The sequence below is a fragment of the Engraulis encrasicolus genome, chromosome 1 (genome assembly GCF_034702125.1).
Source record: "Engraulis encrasicolus isolate BLACKSEA-1 chromosome 1, IST_EnEncr_1.0, whole genome shotgun sequence".
Taxonomy (NCBI): domain Eukaryota; kingdom Metazoa; phylum Chordata; class Actinopteri; order Clupeiformes; family Engraulidae; genus Engraulis; species Engraulis encrasicolus.
The window spans coordinates 2,103,480-2,127,078 of record NC_085857.1 but is presented as its reverse complement, the minus strand read 5'-3'; the positions used below and the strand labels follow the sequence as shown (position 1 = coordinate 2,127,078).

General features: G+C 42.1%; 1 protein-coding gene across 1 annotated transcript; it reads right to left on the bottom strand.

Annotated features, from left to right (window-relative positions):
- Nucleotides 1-3,810: 3,810 nt before the first annotated feature.
- LOC134446368 (NACHT, LRR and PYD domains-containing protein 3-like) lies at nt 3,811-22,640 on the bottom strand. The gene is made up of 9 exons (XM_063195733.1): nt 22,577-22,640; nt 18,177-18,250; nt 15,474-15,587; nt 14,258-14,371; nt 10,822-10,907; nt 8,743-10,588; nt 8,203-8,352; nt 5,116-5,286; nt 3,811-4,691 (listed from the first exon to the last, which is right to left on the bottom strand). The coding sequence occupies exons 2-9, from the start codon at nt 18,209-18,211 to the stop codon at nt 4,595-4,597; spliced, it is 2,613 nt and encodes an 870-aa protein (XP_063051803.1). The 5' UTR covers nt 18,212-18,250; nt 22,577-22,640; the 3' UTR covers nt 3,811-4,594.
- Nucleotides 22,641-23,599: the final 959 nt, after the last annotated feature.

Genomic DNA, 23,599 nt, shown 5'->3' with positions numbered 1-23,599 from the left:
CAAAGAGAGCCCTCGTTGTAATGCATTCAGCGGACAAACTTACTTGCACCATACGTTGCCAGTGCAGGGAAAAAATGGGGGAAACAAACAGTAGGAGACAATAATATAGCAACCTTATTTCACTTTCATACACTCAGTCAAAGCAAGTTATTTCACGTAGACTATGGACCGCAAATAACACAAATCGCGTGCAGATTTCCCTGACATTAGGCTAAAGCAATATAGTCAATTTTTTGTTCTGGAGTAACTGGAGTAACATGGCGGCCGCAGATATCGGAAACACGAGCGACTGTCAGTCTAGTTTGTGTCAATGACGTTGCCTCGCATCTCGAGGCCAGTAAGCATAAGGCAAGTAGGAGAGGAAAGTCAAAGAGAGGGACACACGGACGTCGCAAACAGGTCGTAAAAACAGACCGATGGCCACCCTAGTCTTTACAGCCTTCGCCGATGGAGTGCAGGATGCGCTGGATCACAGGGCACTGTAGCAACCCAATGTAAGTAGGCTGCCGGATGTGAGTGGCCGGATATCCGCCCGAGTATTTACGTCTATTTTACCGCAGCTACCCGATATCGGACGTGTATTTACGACAGTTTAACCTCAGCTACTTGATTTCTGTCCGATTTGAGTCTGACTGAAGATGGAAGGGACATAGTTGCCGTGCGTAAAGAGCCCACAGCACATCGCCGTTTCGGCGACACCAGAGTTCCTTGATCTCCCAATCAAAAGAATAGGCCCGGTGACCAATCACATCAAAATAATACAAAATTATACAATTAAATTATAAAACCGAATTGATTTGGGTGTGAAAATTAAACTGTCTCAACCGGGCACCCAAAGGGAATCCATCAAAAGATAACGGCGTTACTTTCTCGTCGGCATTATTTTGTTTTTATTATACAGGAGGACTGAGCTGAAACCTGCAGCAGTCATCTTGCACAGTTCTAGCTGCTCCGAAGCACGTGCGTGTCTAAGCAAATCATCCTCCATTCGCAACGTTAAATAAAAAGTTTTGCACAGTATAGCCTAAAATAGATGCACTGTCACAGACACTGGAATAGCCCGTTTCGGAAGGCATTAAAGTCACGAGTTTACCAGTCTAAATGTAGCTAGCACTCGGAAAGTTTCTGAGTTTTACTCCTTACATTAGTGAAACATAACATCAGGATATCCTACAAGTTAAAAGAATATCTGGGCATAGCCTTCTCTCTGAGTTAGAAAACAGCAGCTAGGTCTATGCCGCATATTGTGTGTAGTAACTGTAGTTATTATTTGGTGGTGCAAAAACAACACGCGATCCATGCCGCATAGTGCCATTATTATTGGTGATGCCGAAACAACAAGCAGATTGGTGACTAGAGCCTGCCTAGTACATTTAGACATAGACTACTCATTTGATTGTGCCATGTAGCCTACATTTAAAAGTGTCAGTGCAGAATTAAACTGGGCGCAGAATATACATATTGGAGCCATTCTCCCTCCGTGTCTAGATACAGTCAGAGGCGCGCGCGCACGCACGCACTTATTTCTGTATTATATGAAAATATCCTAAAACGGTCACAACATCAGAGGACCTTCGTGGTGGAGGATACTTGCGGCGGGGCCCGAGACCGAGTTGTTACGGGACAATCTTAATATTATTGAAGGGACAGACCATGCTCGATACTTTACCCGGTCTAAATGTAGCACTCGAAAAGTTATGCCGCATATTGAGCAGATTATTTGGTGGTGCCAACAACACGTGAAACTAGGCACATGGGAGACTGCAGCCTATATAATTTAGACATAGCCTATTCATTTGATTGTGCTACTAAACTTAAAAGTGTCAGTAGGCAACAGAATCAAACGGGACGCTGAAATATTGGAGCCAGTAAATTCGAGTCCGGTGGATATTGTGCAGCTGTGTGTGCGCGCGCACAACTACTTTCTCTCCCATCTCTTTGCTCATCAAGCCTCCGATCTCCAAAAAGACACGGGCACTCAGGATAACTGTTTACACGAGCTGTTTAAATAATGTGATCGTGTGATAATGTGAACATGACATGGCATGGTTTGGCCACCCTAAATTCAACATGTCACTCTTAATGTGCAAGTATTGGATATGAAAAAAAGATCCTAAAACGGTCACCAGAGGACCCGTGGTGGTGTGGTGGATATTTGCGGCGGGGGCCGAGGCCGAGTTGTTACGGTAGGCTACAATCATATTATAGAAGGGACCGTCAGGCGACACAGCGCGACTCACATAGGGTAGCTGTGGTACCGCAAAGCATTCCTGATGGTGGAAATGAATGCAAATGCATGCAAATACTCTGGCGGATATCCGGGCACTCACATCCGGCAGCCTACTTACATTGGGTTGCTACAGGCACCTCTGCTGCTCTGCATGCACTGTAGACATGGAGACTGGGAGGCGAACTGGAGAAGTAGGCTGCATGTCCGACTCCGGTTGCACAGAGGTGAAGAGACAAGCACCACCTCGACCTGCAGCTGGAGATGCTTCTGGAGCACAGCAAGTTGCAGGTGGTCTACCTGGGGATTCACTGAGTCTCGAGGCCACCTGGTGGTCACCCTGCAGGTTGACATGATGAACCTGGAGGTCATGTCTGAGCTGATCCACCCAGCCCCGAATTTCAGTCAGCTGCTGCAGTTGCTGCTTAAAATCCACAAAGAATATTCTCATGTTATCCAGCATTGCACTGAGTTCTATTTTGATGTTCTTTCCTAGTGTTTCAATGTTCTTTTGTGTTGCATTAAAATCCATATCCCACTCCACTTGACTTCTGGTGTTCAATACTCCAAAAGAGACCAGAGGGAGAGGAGGTTGGATTGGTATGAAAAGGGCGTTCCGTGGTGGAACAGAGAGAACGTTGATGGACATAGTGGCTGAAGTGCCTAGCAGGTCAAAGCAAGGATGTGTGTGTATGTGAATCAGTTGTAGATATGTGCTGTTGTGAGTGTATACAAACGAATGGGAATTACAGCAATAATGCATATGAATAATCTCCCAAATCATTAACTCAATGCACCATCAACATAACGGTTTTGTTCACATTTAAGCACATCCAATATTTTTAACAGGTTACAAAATCACTATGCATTTTTTTAAAGAGACATTTTTTTCTCCAAAGTGCCTTTTTTGTCAATGTGCCATTTTTTCAGTGATTATTTTTCTTAGAAATTGTTTTAAACCCACTTAGGCTATATAAGCCACTGAAAGCAGTCCAAGTTCAGTCCTTTTCAATATAATTGTCCATTCAATGCAATGCAACACTTCAGTTCAGTTTCAATTGTCCACAGTTAGTTGTAGCCACAGAAATAGACAATTAATCAGCTCCACCTGAAAACAGTTTGCATTCAGCAAGACGAAATATTCAATGTTCAAGTGAATTGTCCATGCATGAATCATGATCACATCAGAGTCTGTCAATTTAGTTCAGTCCCTGTTATGAGTACTAGTCCCTGTTCAGGCGCCATTCTGTAACGTGACGCCCCCTAGCCTACTGAGGGTGAATGTGAAAATGTACGTCAAAAGTCCGGTTCAGGCGCCAGGCAGTTTAACAAACTTCCAAATGTTAAGGTTAAGGAATGCCACGTCAGCATTTAACACAAAATATTTACCAAACACAAATAAATCAGTCAACACAAGAGTTATCCTTTCTTTTCTTTTAGTGATCACGATTTCATCATTTCAAACAAGGCATTCAAGGTTTCGAAAATAATAAACACAAACATAAATATAGTCTGTAAAGGTCCATAATTATGTGCGTGTTGGGTGTGCGTGTGCGTGTGCGTGTGCGTGTGTGTGTGTGGAGAGATGGCTGGGATGAGAGCTGTAAGAGCAGCAACGAGTTTGAGAGTGGAGGAAGAGCCAGGTGCACGAAGATGAAGTTTACCGTCCGTTGTGTTCAAGTGTTCTGTTCGCCCTGATCCAGGATTTGTCCAGACAGCGAATATGATCTGAGGATGCCTCCAGGTCTGCACGCCGACACAGGTGCACGAGAACAACGACTCCAGCGTTGTCGGAGTCGCCCAGGTCCGCGTGGGTTTCACCTTGCCGAACAGCACACGAGAATCCTCTTCATAACTTGACTTTTACTCCGTTCATCCGGCACAAGGAATGGAACTGGAAACGTGCGACGGTTGTGCGAAACTTCTCTTCATGGCGCACACTTTTCCTCTTCTTCTCTCTCGCTCTGCTTCTCTGCACGCGCTGTAATTGCAGAACAGTCTCACCCGCCATTGATCTTGAACTTGGGCTATTTAACAAGAGGCCACTCCCCGCATGACTCGGAGCGCCGTGGTGTTCGCTGGGAAGTGTAGTGAAGAAAAGGTAGCACAGTCCCCTATACAACTATACAACTATATATGTATAGTATGGATGATTGAGTTTGAGCAGTTTCATGAAAAAAAAGAAACTTTTCAATGAGGTGTAAATATGACTTATGTAAATCTGTAAACATCTGAAATCTGATTTTATGTAGAATGAATACAGTAATTGATTTTGAGGGCGAGGAATGCAATTGAATCTCAAGCCACCAGTGGGTTTTTACATTTCAACTGGTTAAAGAATCAGTGCTAATCCTCCAACCAAGCATATTAAACTTCCAGTTTCAGTTCTTTCAGGGAAGGGTTTGAATTCCAAGCTGCAGTCAAACATGTGAAACCCTTCTCCAAGATGAGACAACCAGAGAGCCTGGAAGAAAAAAAAAGAATAAGAATCATTAAAATGTGTATGTTGAGGTGATTTACTATATCCAGTACATTTGGCTCTCTATACTGTAAACAAATTGTGTTTAATCATGTGTCAAAAACACAATAGAGTTCAATGTGTGGTGCCAGTAGGGGTCCAAGGAATCACTGCAGGAATACCACAGTTCATGATACATCATGTTCTAGTCTTGTAAACTAAACAAAGCCGCCTAGTGACAAAAAAAAAATGTTTTACCTGGCAAGGTAATCCAAAAGGACACAAAATCATTCATTAGAAATGTCCTATCTAGGAGTACCTGATTTTTTCTATTTGTTGAGTAGTGATCCATTAGCCTAACAACTACATATTCCAACTCATTGCAGTGATGCATTACAGTTTGTGAGGCAGTACAGTATGCAATGCACACCTTAATGTCTGCAGTCTGCAGTGGGGACTAGACAATCCTTCAGCAAGATACAGAGCTCCAGAATCCCCCAGGTTATTGTCACTAAGGTCCATCTCTATGAGGGTGTTCGCTGATTGTAGAACTAAGGCCAGAATCTCGCAGGATGCATCGGTGAGTTTACAGCCACCAAGTCTGCAAGACAAAATGAGAGCACATATACCACACTGTTTAGGGCAAAAACAACTTTACAATACAGATGCCCATGCGCACATACACACCTTCATGGTAAATGTAATGTTAAGACATTGGAATTTTCTTGTTTAAAATCATTGGGCAACACAGTAAATTTACAGGTGTTTAATATGTACCACATACTATTGCTATTGAACCCAACAACAAAATGTTCATAGTCCTTTACAAATTTGCTGTATGTGTGCAAATAAGTAGTCTAGGCATATAGGAACCTGAGTCAATAAATACTTTTTAAAAAGAAAGAAAAAAAAACAGGAAGATTACAGATATTTTGCTTTGTCCAGCGCTGAAGCCAAAGCTAGTGAAGCCAGCAATCCTAGAACAATGTGAGCAATGCTGGAGACAAGATTCAAGACAAATGTTGAGCTGATGAGGTCCACATCATTTCAATACCACAGCGGATAAAATACCTGCAGTGCATGTATGGTACCCCTGCTTCAGAAGGAACCTGTTCAGGCTTTCCTGTAATCAGATGATACCAAATAAAAAAATGCCTAGATAGAGTGGTAGTTGAGTTTCATCCGCTCTTGCACTTAACATTTTGTTCTTCCGATGGACAATGGATGGATGTAGATTTTAGCTGTGGTATACAAAAGGACTGGAGGGTAATAGTATTCTGGTACTCTCAGCTTTATTCTTCTCTTTAACAGTTACTTGGTTAATTCATTTCTAGTGACCCTGATGGTGTTGTAATGGTGCGTTTGCATGCATCATATAAAATCTACATTTCTTAAAAAAAAAAAAAAAAAATCATACAAAATTCCACACTGTTAAGAAAATTGACGGTCATGATTTATGGTTGTGTGACCATATTTTCATTACTGTATTTAATTATTACAAGTCTATTATTATTATTCTTAGTAGTAGTACAAGTAGTATGCGTGAAGTTGTAGTGGTTTTCCACTGATTCTTTTCAGGCTTTTTTTTTTTTTTGCCCCGCCACCCCTGAACCACTAAAAATCGGGAAAATTACCATATTTTAAGACAAAATTCAGGACATTTTTAATAGGCCAAATCCTGACAGTCAACAGGATGACGGTGGCAGATTAGACGGCGCGTTCTTATCTGCTTTTCACTACAGGCGCTTGCGAAGCCAGTCCTGTCTAAAATCCCCCCACAGCGCATGTTCAAAAGGAACATACAGCGTGAAAAACAAACAATGGAATATTAGTTCCTCCTTGTTTTGTCACTAAAGTTGTATGGGGCTAGTGCAAAACGTTGTGCTGGTTCAGGTTGTGATTAGGTTAATCGCACGATTTGCTGTTCCGAGGCTTCTGCTTACCATACAACGTTGAAATTGAAGTGAAATGAACTGGTTTCAGCGAGTGGGCGCACACACGCCTACAGAGCTCAAGGGTGACGCATCATATTTTCAAGGAACTTGAATTCTTGGTGGCATCTGGCATAAAATCTACTAATGGCACGTAGCTTAATAAGCAAGACCCTGTCCTCTCCTACAAGTAGAGGGGGTGTGGCTCGTTCGGCTAACTGACAGGGCCGTGGGAATAATTTCTGAACAGTGTTTTTTGATAATGTGAAAAATCTGGATACTTTTGGGGAAAATACCAATTCGGGAAGACATCGGGAAATAAGTCAGAATTAGGGAGTTTCTCAGCAAATTAGGGATGGTCAACAGGTATGCATTCTGGTCACACCTCTGGTGCCCAGTGTAGCCAATAAGCTTGCAATTGTCTAATGCAGGCAAGTGAAAAATGAATGGGGTTCAATGGTAAAATGTATTATACTCCAATATCCAGTCATAAAACCTCATAAAAACATCCAGTGAAGTCAATTTGGGGTGTTTTCTAGCAGGGCATGCCATTTTGACCTGTACTGGGAAACATTCTGCTGATGTGTATGGATTTGAATGAAGTCAAATGGGCTAAATGCTAAAACTCCACTCCTCCAAAACTCCAACTCCCATTGTCATTGTGACACAGCACTCCACAGCACACAAGTGAACACTGCACACTGCACACAACGAAATTGCATTTATGCCTCACCTGTGCAAGGGGGCAGCCCTCAGTGGCGCCCCATGGGGAGCAGTGCGGTGGGACGGTACCATGCTCAGGGTACCTCAGTCATGGAGGAGGATGGGGGAGAGCACTGGTTGATTACTCCCCCCACCAACCTGGCGGGTTGGGAGTCGAACCGGCAACCTCTGGGATGCAAGTCTGATGCCCTAACCGCTCACCCATGACTGCCCATTTCACCCATGACTGCCCATTAAACATTAAAACATATTCTACTCTAATTTCCAGCCACAAATCTCATACATTAACAATCCAGTGAAGAACTATGGCAGGGCAGAGGATTTCGACCTGTACTGGCTAAAATTCTGCTAATGTTATAGGAATATTGGCCTCATAAACTCAGATTGAATACTCAAGAGTATGCACTAGAATTTAATATTAATATTACAGGGTAAAAAAAGTGTACAATCAGAAAAAAATATTATTGTAGACAGCTCCATTGAAACCCATTCATCTTTCACTTGTCTGTGGTGGTACTGCAGATAGTTTGGCGTTAACAAGCAACTTCCATCTCTGAACGTTTCCATTTTCTCTGGAATATAAGGTCAAAGGTGACTTGCCCCCATCTTAGGTCTAAGGTACTTCAAATATCAAAATAAGAGTAAATAACAAATACAAGTCAACAGCAAACATTAACTAAAGGTCAATCAAGTTATTGTGCTTCTATAGAGAAAGTAGAAAATACCACATAACAGGTTATCAAAAAAAAAAAAAAAGTTCAATACTGTGCCCTCTACTGTGTTTCAGGTTGTACATGCGCATGAAAGATGTCATATTGATCTCCTGTGTATCCCTACTCAGGACACTCATCTCATTGACCAACCTTAATATCTGCAGTCTGCAGTGGGGACTGTACAATCCTTTACAGAAAAGCTCCAGTCCAGAATCCCCCACGTCATTGCGGCTCATGTCCAGCGTTATCAGAGAGTTTGGTAACTGAAGAAGTGTAGCTGCAAATTCATAGTTTCCAAGTCTGTAAAGGTGAAAGCACAGTATACTGTATATACTATATGGTTCAGATAGATGGTAATGAAGAGTATCTTCCTGATGCAAATGTCTGTCTTTCAAATGCAGGAACAAGGCAAGGCATGTCAAGATGATTTTGACCATTTGTAATGTGTGTCTCTCCATGATACCTTTCCATGACATGTAACTGAAAGTCCAAATGACGGTGTGAAGAGAAATAAATCAACCATTCATTCATTAATTAACTAATTCATTCATTCATTCATTCATGTGATGTTATGTGTATGTCCTGTCTGAAATTAATTTTGCATCCCTGAGCAAGACTCGTTTAAGTGTAAACTGACAAAGTATAATCACATCGTATCATATCGTATATGTAACTGGAACTGAACCTCACCTTGCCTCCCTGAAGCACCGAAAAGCAGGTAGCAGTCTCCTACGTCCTTCAGCCGATATGTTGTACTGCTTCATGTCAAAGTCTTTAAGCACCTCCTCAGACATCAGAAGCATGTAGGCCAATCCCGAACAATGCACAGGAGACAACTGTTGTTTGGACTTCTTTGATGACAACATGAATTTCTGGATCTCTTCTTGCATTGATTGATCATTCATTTCAAACATGCAGTGGACAAGATTGATACATCTATCAGGAGAAAGACCTTCTGTGTTCAATGTCTTGATGTACTGACATGTCTTTGTAATGCTTCTTGAACTGCTGCGTGTCTGGGTCAGCAACCCTTTTAAAAATGCCTGATTTCTCTCCAGAGAGATACCACAGAGGAAGCGGAGGAATAGATCCAGGTATCCATGGTGGCTCTTCAAAGATGCATCTACTGTTCTCTTCAGCAACACATGGAGATTGCACTCATTCTTATCTCTCATTGCTGATAGAAGAGATGACAGGAATGATTCTGGCTGTGAATCTCTATGTTCTACACTGACAAGAGAGGCAAGTTCTGCAAGGTTCCCTGTGATAAATGAGTGAAAGGCATAGAGCGCTGCCAAAAACTCCTGGATGGTCAGGTGCACAAAGCAATAGACCTTTCTCTGCTGAAACACGGGCTCTTCTTTGAAAATCTCAGTGCACAAGCCAGATGACACAGAGACTTCGTCAACAAGGATATCGCATTCTCGCAGGTCCTCCTCATAAAACATCAGGTTGCCACTCTCTACATTTTTGAAGGCCAGTTTTGCCAGCTTCAATGTGAATTCAGATTTTAGAAGTTCCTCTGGACATGCATTCTTGTCACTGTGATATTTCTCACCTCGCCTCGCTGTCTGGATGAGCAGGAAGTGTATGAACATCTCAGTCAATGTTTTAGGGATGTCTTTGATGTTTTTTGTTTTCAGCATCTGTCGTAGCACCGTGGCTGCAATCCAACAGAATACAGGTATGTAGCACATGATGTGGAGAGTCTTTGATGCCTTAATGTGAGACATGATCCTGCTGGACAAACTTTCATCTCTGATCCTCTTCCTGAAGTACTCGTCCTTCTGTGGGTCATTGAACCCTCTCACTTCTGTCACCTGGTTGATGTGCTGATGAGGAATTTGACTGGCTGCTGCTGGACGTGAGGTTATCCAGACGAGTGCAGAGGGAAGCAGAGTTCCCTGAATGAGGCTTGATATCAGAACATTGACTGATGATGTTTGATGTACATCGCAGCATGTTGTGGTTTGTTCAAAATCCAGACTCAACCTGCTTTCATCCAGACCATCAAATATGAACACAATTTTACAGTCTTTGTATTCTTCGCCAATGTTCAGTTGTTGCAGTTCTGGGTAAAAATCCAGCAGGAGCTGGTGAAGACTATACTGGACAGTCCTGATCAAATTCAGTGCACGGAACGGAAGTGGAAATATTAAGTCCACATTTTGATTGGCTTTTCCATCTGCCCAGTCAAGAATGAACTTCTGTACGGCTACCGTTTTTCCAATGCCAGCAATGCCTTTGGTCATCACAGTCCTGATGTGTCTCTCCTGTCCAGGTACAGGCTTGAAGATGTCATTGCAATTGATTTGTCTGTCTTCTGTGGGTTGTGCTCTGGATGCTGACTCTACCTGCAAAACTTCATGCTCCGTATCTACCCCTTCACTGTCTCCTTGTGTGATGTAGAGGTCTGTGTAGACGTCATTGAGGAGTGTCTCATCTCCAGGTTTGATGGTGCATTCTGATATATTCTCAAACCTCCTCTTCAGACTGTCTTTAAAGGTCTTTGTAGCTCTATTGATATTCTTTTTACCTGTGAGGCAAAATTGAAATATAATGCATTTTCAGTAACTGGAAGGCACTATTTTACATGATTTAACAATAAGAATAAGGTCTTTCCTCTTAGATGAAATCATGCATCACCAACTCTATTCAGTGACTGCTCACAACACATTGTTCACTCAGGTGTACCACAGTGGGAGATGGCGGTGTGTGTGTGTGTGTGTGTGTGCGTGCGTGCGTGCGTGCGTGTGCGTGTGTGTTCACCTTGTTTGCTGAGGATCTGGTGTCCACTACTGGGGATGGCTGGGTCCCTCAGTGCCTGATCACAGCTGGACTGGTCCTCGGTCAAACTAAAGGGAAGAGGATTTCAAGAATGATGTCATCTAATAAGCAAGATAGACTGCTTCATGCATCATAAGGACTGAAGTTGTTGTGTGTGTGTGCTTGCTCCGCAATGTAACGTCATGTGATCTTACTGCCCTACCCCTACATTGTGTCAAATCAGGTGAACAACACAGAAAATCTGCAGTCAGCCTGTGATTTGGATTCTTTGTAGTTTATGTTTGGCAGGACAACTATAGCAAAGCAAAATTAATAACTGTACACCAAAATGAGCCAAAAGTAAGCAAAACAATTTTCCCATTACTTAAGAAACGCAATATAACATTGGCTACGGTTACATTATGTTTTTAAGTCCGATTTAATAAATGAGATTTAAATAGATCGGATTAACAGTTATTTTGCAACGTGTATACATGGCGCTTTCACTTAAATCTGATTACAAGTCAGGGAAAAGAAAGCATTGCGATTGGACTGAGGATGCACGTGCTGAGCGAGCCAAATAAGGTGTGGGGGCGTGGTTGCTGAACCTCCGGGGCTACCAGAACAGGCTACAGGACCAGGCTAATCTTCTGCCCAAAAAAGAATGCCTTTGGTCGGACTCAAAGCTTGGGACTGCCCTATGGTCTGGTTCTTTCAAAATGCTAGTTAGCTTACCCACCTAGCCTAGAATAATGAGTGGTCAAAGGTGGACTAATTTTGTTTTGCTTCATTACTTCGTGGAGCACTTTTACATCAATATATGGAAGCCACAACATTTATAGTCCCTTAGGGACTTTAAATTAAGCAAAACGTCATGTAGGAAATCAGCAGGAAGTGGCGCCATTTTTTTCTCACTAGCAAAGAGCACGGGGTCTTGGCGACATCGTGTAGCCAACGAGCATGCGTGGAACGACCGGACTTATTGTAATTCTGAATAAAAGGTTACATGACAGAGGAACGCGTTTAATCTGATTTAATTGGACTTAAGTTTAAATCAGAATAAACTTGAATGCTGTTCGGTTAGTATTTACATGATATTTGTAGAGCGGAACTAAGTTTTAATCAGATTTAAAGCGAGTTCAATCGGACTTAAGTGTCTCGTGTAAACGAGGGTCATGTATTGCATCTCTGCACATACTATTATTTTGTATACCACTGATTCACAGACTATGGTTGTGAAAGGGGTTACGCAAAAGATGCCAAGTTTGGTCTCCTAAGGGGGCATTGTCCCCTCCTACTTCTTCTCATTTGTGATGTTTTGTGGTGGCTTGAACGAGACGTGCGATACCGTTATCTACAGCGCTAAATACACCGGGATCAACCTGGTTGGGAAGGTTACCAATTTTTATGGGTACTATGATGTCTGGCATGGTCCCCAGATGGAGGAACGGCATGTCTAACGGGTTCTCTTGGTTGGGTGTGGCTAAGGGGTGGTAAAACTGGCACCCAAAAAATGGGCAAATCAGTTGGTGAGGTTACCACTTCAAATCTCTTGCAAATCATTTGCCGTGGTCCCCTGATAGAGGAATGGTCATTGCCAAATATTTTTGTTGGTGAGCGGGGCTTGCCAGACATCATTAAGTGGGGGGTGAGAAATGGGCTAAATCAGTTGGTGAGGTTAACACTTGAAACCTGTTGTTAATTGTGCATCACAGTCCCCTGATAGAGAAATGCAAGCATGTGGCGATAAGTTCTGCTAGGAACACGAGACGGTACCTTACTCTCATCACTGCCCTTAATTATCCAATCACAACTCCCGGTCGGGGAATCCCGCCACGTCACTCACTTATCCTCAGCTTTTCCTGGTACACTTCAGCCTCCTTCAGCCTTATCCTCATGAGCCACCGTCACCAGTTGGTCCCTGTCCTGTAATGGGGGTAGGCTTCGCCCCCTGCCTCATCATCGGCAGGATATGAGCCCCCCTTTTACAAATTATATTCTGCAGGTTGGGGACCTGCGTCAAAAGATAACTGTTGCCTCCCTGTACATGGGTGGGAGACGTGACGCCTTGTTTTTTCGTAACATTGGTTAAAAACCTACAAAACTGTTATTTTTCCTTTAAAAAACATATGTCAATGAAAGAAGATGTGGTACATTATGTTTCATATTAGTCTTAGATGAGAAGAAACATTTTTGTTAAGATTTATGTAAAGGTTTATGTGTCAAATATCCTGCGGTGTGACTGTAACATTAATGAAAAGTGGAATATAATATATATATAAATTAACCAACAACATTTTGAATAATGTATGAAGCATTTGGCGTGATTGCATAAATATTAACTTTATATTAAGATATGTGAATGTGAATAAAACTCAAGACAGTAATATTGACTACAAGTTCAATTTCGTAACACAAATTGAGTCCTGTGCGGTGACATGTATGTCAATGTTTGTGAATGGGCAGCTGCAAGGCCAACTAGAAGGGTCTTAAAGACTGGCTCCTAACCAGTCAGTACCTCAGTTATTGGAGAGTGCTGTGGAAGCTTAAGGTGACTATTAACCTCTTAATATGTCTTCATATTGCAATGTTTCTGTCACGCAATGCTTAGGTTCATTTTATGGTGTCCTGTGGTGAGACTGCTCTTATAGAAGGAAAAAAGCTTTTTTTTTTTTTTTTATAAATGAAAACACATATTAAGATTACACACAATATCATTATCAAGTTATCATGAGCTCAGATGTCAGTCATGTATACAAAAGGATTAACATGGCCATAACGCAGTGAATTTCCTGTGGTGCGACTTCATTTTCCTGCGGTGTGACATGCCTATGCAATGTGTTGATGCAGGACACATTTTCTCAAAAATGGCAAAAATTAGGCGCAATTCCACGGACCACTAAGTGCTTTATTTTTTTCTGTTTTTTTTTTTCCAATTTTTAAAATCATTTTTTTGGAAAACCCTTTTTTTTTTTGGCCGTTACGCCCTTAAACGTCAACCACCCACATAAATAAATACCTTTCATTTCATTTTGTCCATCGAGTCAGTCTTCTATGGTAGAGATGACCAATGCTAGACATTTTTGGTGGCGAGTTACCCCCGGCAGACGCCCACGTATGATGACACCCCCAAAAAGGGCCAAGATCAGTTGGTGAGGTTACCACTTAAAACCTGTTGTAAATTGTTCATCATAGTCCCCTAATAGAGAAATGACGACTGACAGACACTTGTTTAAACCACTTGATCACTGCCTGCATGAAATAAAAACGTGGAGGGTCGCTACTTAAATTAAACACAAATAAAACAGAGCTCATGATGGTGCTGGAGATCGAGCTCTGGGGGTCTGTGCTCTACACACACAGTGACACAGGATATTGATTTTGTCAAACAATATGTTTCTCACATTGTGCATGTCTGAATCACCCCAACAAAACTCACTGTGGATGCGGTGGGCTTGGATCATTGCTGAAGTTGATATACAAATCCTTTGACATGTCGCTCTTCAGAGACACACAACTGGGCACAGGAGATGGAGATCTGCAGCTCTGGGCTCTACACAGACAAGGACACAGGACATTGATTTAGATTAACACACAGTAACATACTAGAGTTGTTGCCAGTTCAAGATGCTCCTCATATAACCTGCCTCTGAACGGTAGGGCTCTAAGGGTAAGCCGCTGCGTCAAGCGTGTAGTGTCAACTTGCAGCCATGGGTACAGCATAATATAGGGGCAGCATTGATATAACCCCCCTAAATGGACCCAGGGACACCCCCTCTGTAATAGAATTGTTAAGGGGGTGGGTAAGAAAGGGGGGGGTGGGTTACTGATCTTTTTTTTTTAGATTCATGTTCCTCACAGAAAGTGAGCAAAGGCCGGTGCATCTCAGTGTGAAAAAAGAATAATTGATACTATTTTTTCTCAAGGAAAAAAATGAAAACGGGTCAAAAACACTAAACACCTTATAAGGTTTAATCGTACTTGGTTTTCACCAGACCACATCACAAGTGAGATATGGCCTGGACACAGCCTACTTAATATCTCGTAGGGGAGGTGTGGTTAACAAAAATACATAGCTGGCACTTTCACGACATTATCACTGCTTGCGAGGGTTCGTATGAGGGAATTCTATAGAGCAATACGAGTATCCACCTTTCCATCTCTCCCTGCTCTTTGATTGGCTCACTCGCTGGGTCTTTCAGATCAGAACGATAGTACAAAGCAGCATCGTATTTCCCAGGCTAGGTGGAAGTCAGGAAAGGTGAAACCCACCCAACTCCAGTCAACCATGGAAGGTGAAGTGCTTGACCCCCTGCTGTTCACCATCTACAGTACTGTATATATTCCCTCTTGGTCAGATCATCCGTCAACACAGACTCCACTGAATTTCTACAGCTGTGCTGGTGATACTCAACTGTACATCAGCACAAAACAGTCTGCTCATCTCCCTCCTCCACTATTTGTTCACTGCCTGCATTAAATAAACACATGTATGGCCGCTACTCAAATAAAACACCAATAAAACAGAGCTGATGGTGGTGCTGGAGATCGAGCTCTGGGGGTCTGTGCTCTACACAGACAGTGACACCGGACATTGATTTAGTATGTGATGTTTCTCACATTGTGCATGTCTGAATCACCCCAACAAAACTCACTGTGGATGCGGTGGGCTTGGATCATTGCTGAAGTTGATATCAATACTCTTTGACCAGTCGCTCTTCAGAGACTCACAACTGGGCACAGGAGATGGAGCTCTGCAGCTCTGGGCTCTACACAGACAAGGACACAGGACATTGATTTAGAACAGTGTTTCTCAACCTTTTTTTAGGCGAGGCACCCTTTCAATTCATGAAAAATTTCAAGGCACCCCAAACCAACAAGCAGTAATATGGCATCGCATCCGATACCACACAAGCTTAGAAAAGTAACACATTTGGAGACGTCACACGACCTATGTTCGACGTTGCAGCTGACTGGGGCGACGACCTATATTTACTTTATTGTGCGTAAATAGAAGATAAAAGATTCCACTGACTAACATTAACTTATCAATTTAGACAAATATGTATTATTTTACATAATTTATTTATCAGCCACGTTTCCGCGGCACCCCTGAGGGGGGCCTGCGGCACCCCAGGGTGCCCCGGCACCCCTGTTGAGAAACACTGATTTCCAACATACTAGAGTTGTTGCCAGTTCAATATGCTCCTCATATAACCTGCCTCTGAACGGTAGGGCTCTAAGGGTAAGCCGCTGCGTCAAGCGTGCAGTGTCAACTTGCAGCCATGGGGACAGCATAATATAGGGGCAGCATATAACCCCCCTAAATGGACCCAGGGACACCCCCTCTGTAATAGAATTGTTAAGGGGGTGGGTAAGAAAGGGGGGGGTGGTGGGTTACTGATCTTTTTTTTTAGATTCATGTACTGTACATGACATGTCAGTTCATGCTAACTTGATAATGATAGTGTGTAATCTTAATGTGTTTTCATTCATTAAAAAAACTGTTTTTCCTTCTATAAGAGGAGTCACAGAACACCATAAAATGAACCTAAGCATTGCGTGACAGAAACATTGCAATATGAAGACATATTAAGAGGTTAATAGTCACCTTAAACTTCCACAGCACTCTCCAATAACTGAGGTATAACTGGTTAGGAGGCAGTTTTTAAAGGGACAGTTTGGTCAATTTCAACATGCAGTTGTAATGCTAACACTACTCTGGACTTGTCAGTGCCTGAGATTTTTTCTTCTTCTTCTTCAGCCGTTTCCGAGATCCTGGTCATTGTAATGGAGGCAGCTCTTTGTTTACATTTCAAAAAAACATTTTTATTTATTCCCAAAAACATCCGAAACGTTATAAAACATCAGCAGACAACTAGCAAACAGCAGTACCTTTTGGGAAAATATTTGAAGTTGGCATATGTTTCATTTTTTAAAAATGTAAACAAACGCTGCCCCCATTAGAATTGCTCATATCTCGGAAAGGGCCGAGCCGAAAAATGTGGCATCACCAGGTACTGACAAGTCAAGGGTAGCGTGAGCAATACAACTGCATGTTGAAATTGACCAAACTGTCCCTTTAAGACCCTTGTATTTGGCCTTGCAGCTGCCCGTCTACAAATCTGACTTACATGTCACCCCGCAGGACGCAATTTGTGTTACGAAATTGAACTTGTAGTTAATATTAGAGTTTTTTCAGGTTCATATTTTTCAATATACGGTTAATATTTATGCAATCGTGCCAAATGCTTATTTTTTTAGCTGAGGCCACTGTGTTTAGTTCAGCATCCAGATCAGAATGATAGTGCAAAGCAGCATCGTATTTCCCAGGCTAGGTGGAACCTAGGAAAGGTGAAACCCTCCCAACTCCAGTCATCCGTGGGGTGCTTCAAGGTTCAGTGCTTGCAGTGTCATCTTGCAGCCATTGGGGCAGCATAACTCTAAAGTTCGCTTTGTCTGTAGCTTCCTTGAGAGAAATCTCATACTTTGGATTTTTTTTTTATCAAAGCAGCACCAAAAGCTACCGCTAAATTACAGGACATAACAAGGATTCTAATTAGATCACTATTTTTTTTTTTAAGTTCCTTAGAGAAAATGAGCCAAGTTCAGAGTGAAAGTCAGTGTGAAATAAAAATAATTAATATTATTTTTGTAGGGGTCCAGAAGACCGGGTAAAGAAATGTGAATATGGGGTTAAAGGTGGGTAGGGTCACTACTTTTGTTAGGCTTTTTTTCAGAATCTTGTTTCTCACAGAAAATGAGACAAGGCCAGTTCATCAAAGGAAGAAATTGTAACCTTCCTTACTCATATACAGCGTGTGTGTGTGTATCTATCTATCTATCTATCTATCTATCTATCTATCTATCTATCTATACGTATATAATTACACACACTGTATATGAGTAAGGAAGGTTACAATTTCTTCTTTTTGTGTTTCAAAATCATATTCTATTGCAGTGCATGACTGTTTTGTCTCGGTTTGTCCTGGAATTTACACGCACACACACACACACACACACACACACACACACACACACACACACACACACACACACACACACACACACACACACACACACACACACATTTCTAGCACAACACTGTTTTTAAAAAGCAACCCTGTGTGGACATGCACCGAGCTAATATGCATCAAAACTGGACAGATAGGCCTAAACTTTGTTAAAAAGTTTCCACACATTATGCATGCAGCTCACATAGCTGTGTGTGTGTGTGTGTGTGTGTGTGTGTGTGTGTGTGTGTGTGTGTGTGTGTGTGTGTGTGTGTGTGTGTGTGTGTGTGTGTGTGTGTGTGTGTGTGTGTGTGTGTGTGTGTGTGTGTGTGTGTTTGAACTCACCCTTCTTCAGATTGTGTCGAGTCCTTGTTGTCCATGGTCTCTGCTGAGAGGATCTTCCAAAAGACTGCCTACATCTAAAGAGAGGGGAAAAGCTTTAGACACCGTGGACCTAACTGACAAACAGTACCGCAAATACGAATAGCCTCAGGAAAACATACTGTGTTTCAACAGCCGCATTCCCCCACAACTAAAGCCTCATTGTCGAACAGGGAGGAAAAGTCAGACTGATTCCCGGCGACCACGCCCCCACGCCCCCTCCGTTCCTCTTCCTCCATTCTCCTCTCTGTCCCCTCTGCCCGGCTCAGTACCATGGGGAAAAGAGCTTTCAGCTGCTCTGCTCCTCAGCTGTGGAATGTGATTCCCCCTAGGCCTATATACCGTAACTGAAACTACATATTTGTCCATTTTTGGGAAATTATGATGGTGCAAAAGTGACACCGTAGACTGATGGCCAGTTTCTCTCTTCAAAACTTCCCATTTATGTTCGAATGAGTTCAGATCAAGTGCCATACTTAATCACAGAGAAACTCACCAATTCAGAAAATGATTTGTTCTACAAAATACTATTTTATAGCCAACTGTATGATTTGAAACTGTGTAATGAATCCTTAAACTCTTCTGAGACTGACTGAATGCTTGCTCGATTACTAAAATCATGGCTTTCATCTGAGACGTTCATTGGGGTGTACTCAGTTCTTCCGCACCCTAATTTTCTAAAAACTGAAAAATATGCAATACAAATCGTACTTTCATGTTGTATGTTCAACACATATTGTATTAAACATGGTCTATGCATTTTGTGGAGATATCTTTAGTGCTTTATGAAATATTGTTCAAATTGTTACTTTTCAAAAAGTTTGTACTCATTGTTGTGTACTGTACGTTACTGTAGACACGGACGTTGGTTGACATTGAGCTGCCTAGTTATTGTAGCCTATGGGTACATGGGCAGGCTTCGTTAGATATCTAGGCTGTATGGAAATGGTAGGTAATATAACAAGCACTGTAAGCTTGCCATCTTTACTAAAGGGGTACAATCAAATCCCTTTTGACTAACAAAGACTTAACACCTTGCACTGAGCATGGCTTTTGTTTATTATGCAGGTAATCAGAAACTGAATCAGACCTGATCCCTGTCTTTGACCTGAGACAAGACAGATTGAACTCAATGTCATCTGTGAGGGAAGTAACATTAAGATAGGCTATAACATTTCTTGTTTTTTTATATTTATATTAACATTTATTTGTAACATTTAACATTTATAAATGATTAGGCTATTATCAAATCTAAAAATATACAATAATATATAAACAGTGGTGTAGTCTATGTAGAACGCGCCTTGCCTGCATGGACGGACGCAAATTGCGGCACCAAAGACTCTTTTAATTCTATAACGTCTCTGGCGGCACTACTCTTATGTGTGAAGCACGTTACAGTTTCATGAGTGAATACGTACAGACAGTCTACAAAAGACCCTTTGCCGACATAAGGCACGTCACAAAACAATAATCCACGCGGCGGGACTATTTTGATTATATTCCTTCCAAAAAATGTCAAAATGACACAAAACTCAGTAATTTGCATTGTCCGTAATTATACCAAACTAAAACAAAAGTATACACGTAGAAGATAGTCCACGTTACAAAACTTCAACAAAAATGCGAGCCATATCACAAATGAAGGCCATCCAAAATGCTGGTTTATTGAGGCTGTCTTTAGTGGGAGTATTTGAATGTGTAAAAACACGTTGAACACAGTGGCAATGGCCATTTTCAGTAAGCTAGGCTTGCCACTCCATGAGGGATAAGGAGAATGCAGCTCACGCGCGGTGCGTTCCGTTGATAGATTCCTGCTGTATTAAGTGCTGCGTGCACGCATTGTGTAGGTTTAGACAAATGACAGTGATAAACATATCCAGGTCAAAATTATAACAGGAAAAGAGGGACAATGACAAAGGGAAAGAATTCGCCAGGAAGACAGACTTTATTTGGCAAACTAGAGACTTCCTAGGCTTCATGACAAAAGAATGCTTGGCATTAGATCTGATGGCTAGTGGGGGAAACGTCAGAGGGCAATTCTTTCCGAGAGTCCAACAACAACACAATATCAAAATGTCATGGTGGACGCGACCACCTGCCACCAAAAGTCAGCTCCTTTCGGTTCCTAGAAAACAGATGCCTTAAAATAATAATAATAATCCAGATCCCATTCGGCTACTAGGCCTATAGGCTATATCCACATTGTTCCATAAGACAGCTTCGCTGACAAGCCTAGCTAATATAGCTGTAGTACCGGTAAGCCGACATGTCACCAAAACAGTGTTCGGTGGTCGTTGTCTATTACAAAACTGTTAATAAGACCTGGGGTCTTCGGGTATCCTAGGCCTACAACATTTAAAACTATGTCAGTCGTGCGCGCTGTCAAATGAGAGCCACGAGAAACGCGGTGGGGCGCAACATCGTCCCGTGTTTCGCAACATCGCCAACGGCAGGGGCAAACGCTAGTACTTCCAGGGCACATAAGGCTGAGAAATGAAAATATCAAAAATTAAAAATAGCACGTCGGCTTTTTTTCATTGCTGTTGTTTCGAAATGAAGTACAAAATACATTTTGGACATTCAGATCGAAATTTGTTTTTTCGTTTGTCACTAAAACGAAATAATGAAATAACCAGCCGTCGTTTTTTTGTTATTTGGTTCTGAATCGAAAAACAAAAGAACGAATGGTACACGGACCCACTTCGAATTGATTGATCCATTGCTTTGAATAGCACAAATATATACAGTATACCCACTTCAAAACAATTTCAAATATACAGTATACCCACCATAAAAAAGTAGACTACACCTCTGTATATAAAATATATAAATATCTGTAAGATTATGACAAATATTGTAAATGTGTAAAAAGGGGAGTCTGAAAAAACAGGCGTCCCCATCTCCACTGCACTCTTTAAAGTGCTGCGAGCATGGGTCTGCTACCCAAAACGCCTGGCACAGGTTACAGGGCTCCGCCAAACGCCAAACGCTACAGAAGCTAGTCACACTTGGCTGTAACATCTCAAACACCGTGGCTAATTTTATACGACGGAGGGAGTCCGTGCTCGGATTACCGTTTCATCATGCGCATATCGGTACAAAAACCGGGTACCTGTCCGACCGGTTAGGCCTAGGCCCTACATCTGTTTCGTCTGCGCATCTCTCTCTCCCCTTCTCTGGCCCAGCCAGCACCTAGGCTAGGCTACAGTAGACTTCATCCATTAGACTTGCTACTGATTTCCTTTTACTATGTAGGCCTATTCTTTTCATATTTTGATTTGTTTTGCAGTTTAGATTTAGTTGTTTTTGGTTTGTAGTGTTTATTAGATTAGATTAGATTAGATTAGATTATACTTTATTATCGTGCAAGCATGAAAATTGCCTTTGGTCTCACAGGGTCACAGGGTTTATTTTGCATGTTCATTATAAGTTTAATCAGTAGCAGTCTAGATATTGTATTAGAAAACCTCTTCGTCGGCTCGTGCCGTCACCACCTATCATGTCTCAACCGCTTGCCACGGAGAAATGCTGAGACAGGATATGGTGACCACCGCTCTGGACAATGGACACTGGGTGGGTCCTGGACAATGAACAATGGAGGGGGGCTCCTTGTAGCATATTCACATGAAACTGCACAATAATTAGAGATGGGATTTATGGCTCTTTTTCGGGATCCGGATCTTAGCTCGTTCCTTTCAAAGAGCCGTTCAAAAAACTGGCTCTTTTGGCTCTTTTTTAAATTATTTATTCAGTGTTAAGAATGTAATATTTTGACTCCTCCTCAAGGTAATTTTGTCCAAACAACAACTGATTATTATCCTGCTTCTAAAGACCGTTTTTGCCTCTCTTTGAGGCAAACAATTGTGTTTTTCCCAAATTTAATTAGTCTGGTCGAGGTCACGTGCTTAAAATGAATGAGAAATGAACGAAATAACGGTCGAGTGGCTCCCCCAGCTGTGATCCGGTTCCCATCGTTCACTTCAGGGAGCCGTTCAAAATAACCGGCTCGTTCATGAACGACACACCTCTAACAATAATCCAATCCATAATCTACCGGCAAGACCTTCGCGCACTTTAATAAAGGTTCTGTGGTAAACATTCATCCCAACATAATCCTAGGAGGTGGGTGAAACAGAATTGTAACTCTGTTTAAGGCTACCGCCCGTTGTCTCCTTTTAAGAGGCCTATGTGCGCAACATTGCACTCGTTAACCTACATCACCATTTTGCCTAGTGCCCACTATTCAGAATCAGACATTTCCGGCGTGATAAACGGTTTGTGGGTATTGAAAACAATGACTATTGGTGTTTATTAACTTATTATTAACAATCGCTTTGGCTAACAAAATCTGCTCAACGTACCAAAAATGATATTATCCTCCTGTGTGCGCCACAGCATAGTCGACGCTGCTGTCAACAAACTGCTCCTTTCGGTTTCGTTATGATGTCAGCGTCAGCTGCCCTCGTTACTGAGTGAGAAGCAGAGTTTGGCTAATAGCTGTCAGCTGTTCTCATTCCAGCGGTTTGCACGACACACTTGAGTGCAGTTTACAGGGTTTTTTCTGTTTGCTAAAGCACATTTGTACCTTAGACTGCTTTTGCGGAATTCTTCACACAGATAGGCTACACAAACCTATAACCAAATCAGCCAAACTAATAGCACAAAAACTGATAGCTTTCAGTTTATAACGTTATAAAACACACTTTGCAAAATGTACAAAATGCAATCCATTGCACGGCACTGTTTTTCCCATAACTGTAAACACAACTCACTGCTTTGCACAGAATTTCCAAATTATGAACACACTCCTAGAATAACTATACACATTCATGGATATTTTGTACACTACAATACTAATTACTAGAAAACATGTCAACGGTGGAAACACCTTTAGATAATCTCTTCACCTTGCAACCACCCTACTGTATAAATAAGTCACAGGTAAGCTGTCTGTGTGGAAATCAATGGAAGGATAAAGAAAAATCAGAAGAGTGAGGATCAGAGGAGGGCAAGCCCATTTTTAGTCCAGAAAGCATCACAAATGCATGACTGATGCTCAACCGGGATTGATGTGTGTGTGTGTGTATGTGTGTGCGTGCGTGCGTATGTGCGTGCGTGCGTGTGTGAGAGAGATGTGTGTGTGTGTGTGTGTGTGTGTGTGTCTGTTCGTGTGTGTGCGTTTGTCTGAGAAAGAGACTGCAAATATTTGGCGAGACTTACCACATAGGCCTACAATATTCAAATTACTTGATGCTCCGGTGGCACCCACAGACGTGAGTGAATCGGCAGGAGCAGCGGCAGCCATTTTGCCTGTAAAACAATCATCACAACCACAACAAATACCATCACAGCAACGTCAACAGCAGCATCACACCTCGAGAACA

Coding starts and splice junctions, on each gene's coding strand:
- LOC134446368 (XM_063195733.1), bottom strand. CDS start 18,211: ATGGACAACAAGGACTCGACACAATCTGAAGAAGG. Junction 15,588..18,176: donor TCGACACAATCTGAAGAAGG/GTGAGTTCAAAC, acceptor TTGTCTGTGTAG/AGCCCAGAGCTGCAGAGCTC. Junction 14,372..15,473: donor CCAAGCCCACCGCATCCACA/GTGAGTTTTGTT, acceptor TTGTCTGTGTAG/AGCCCAGAGCTGCAGATCTC.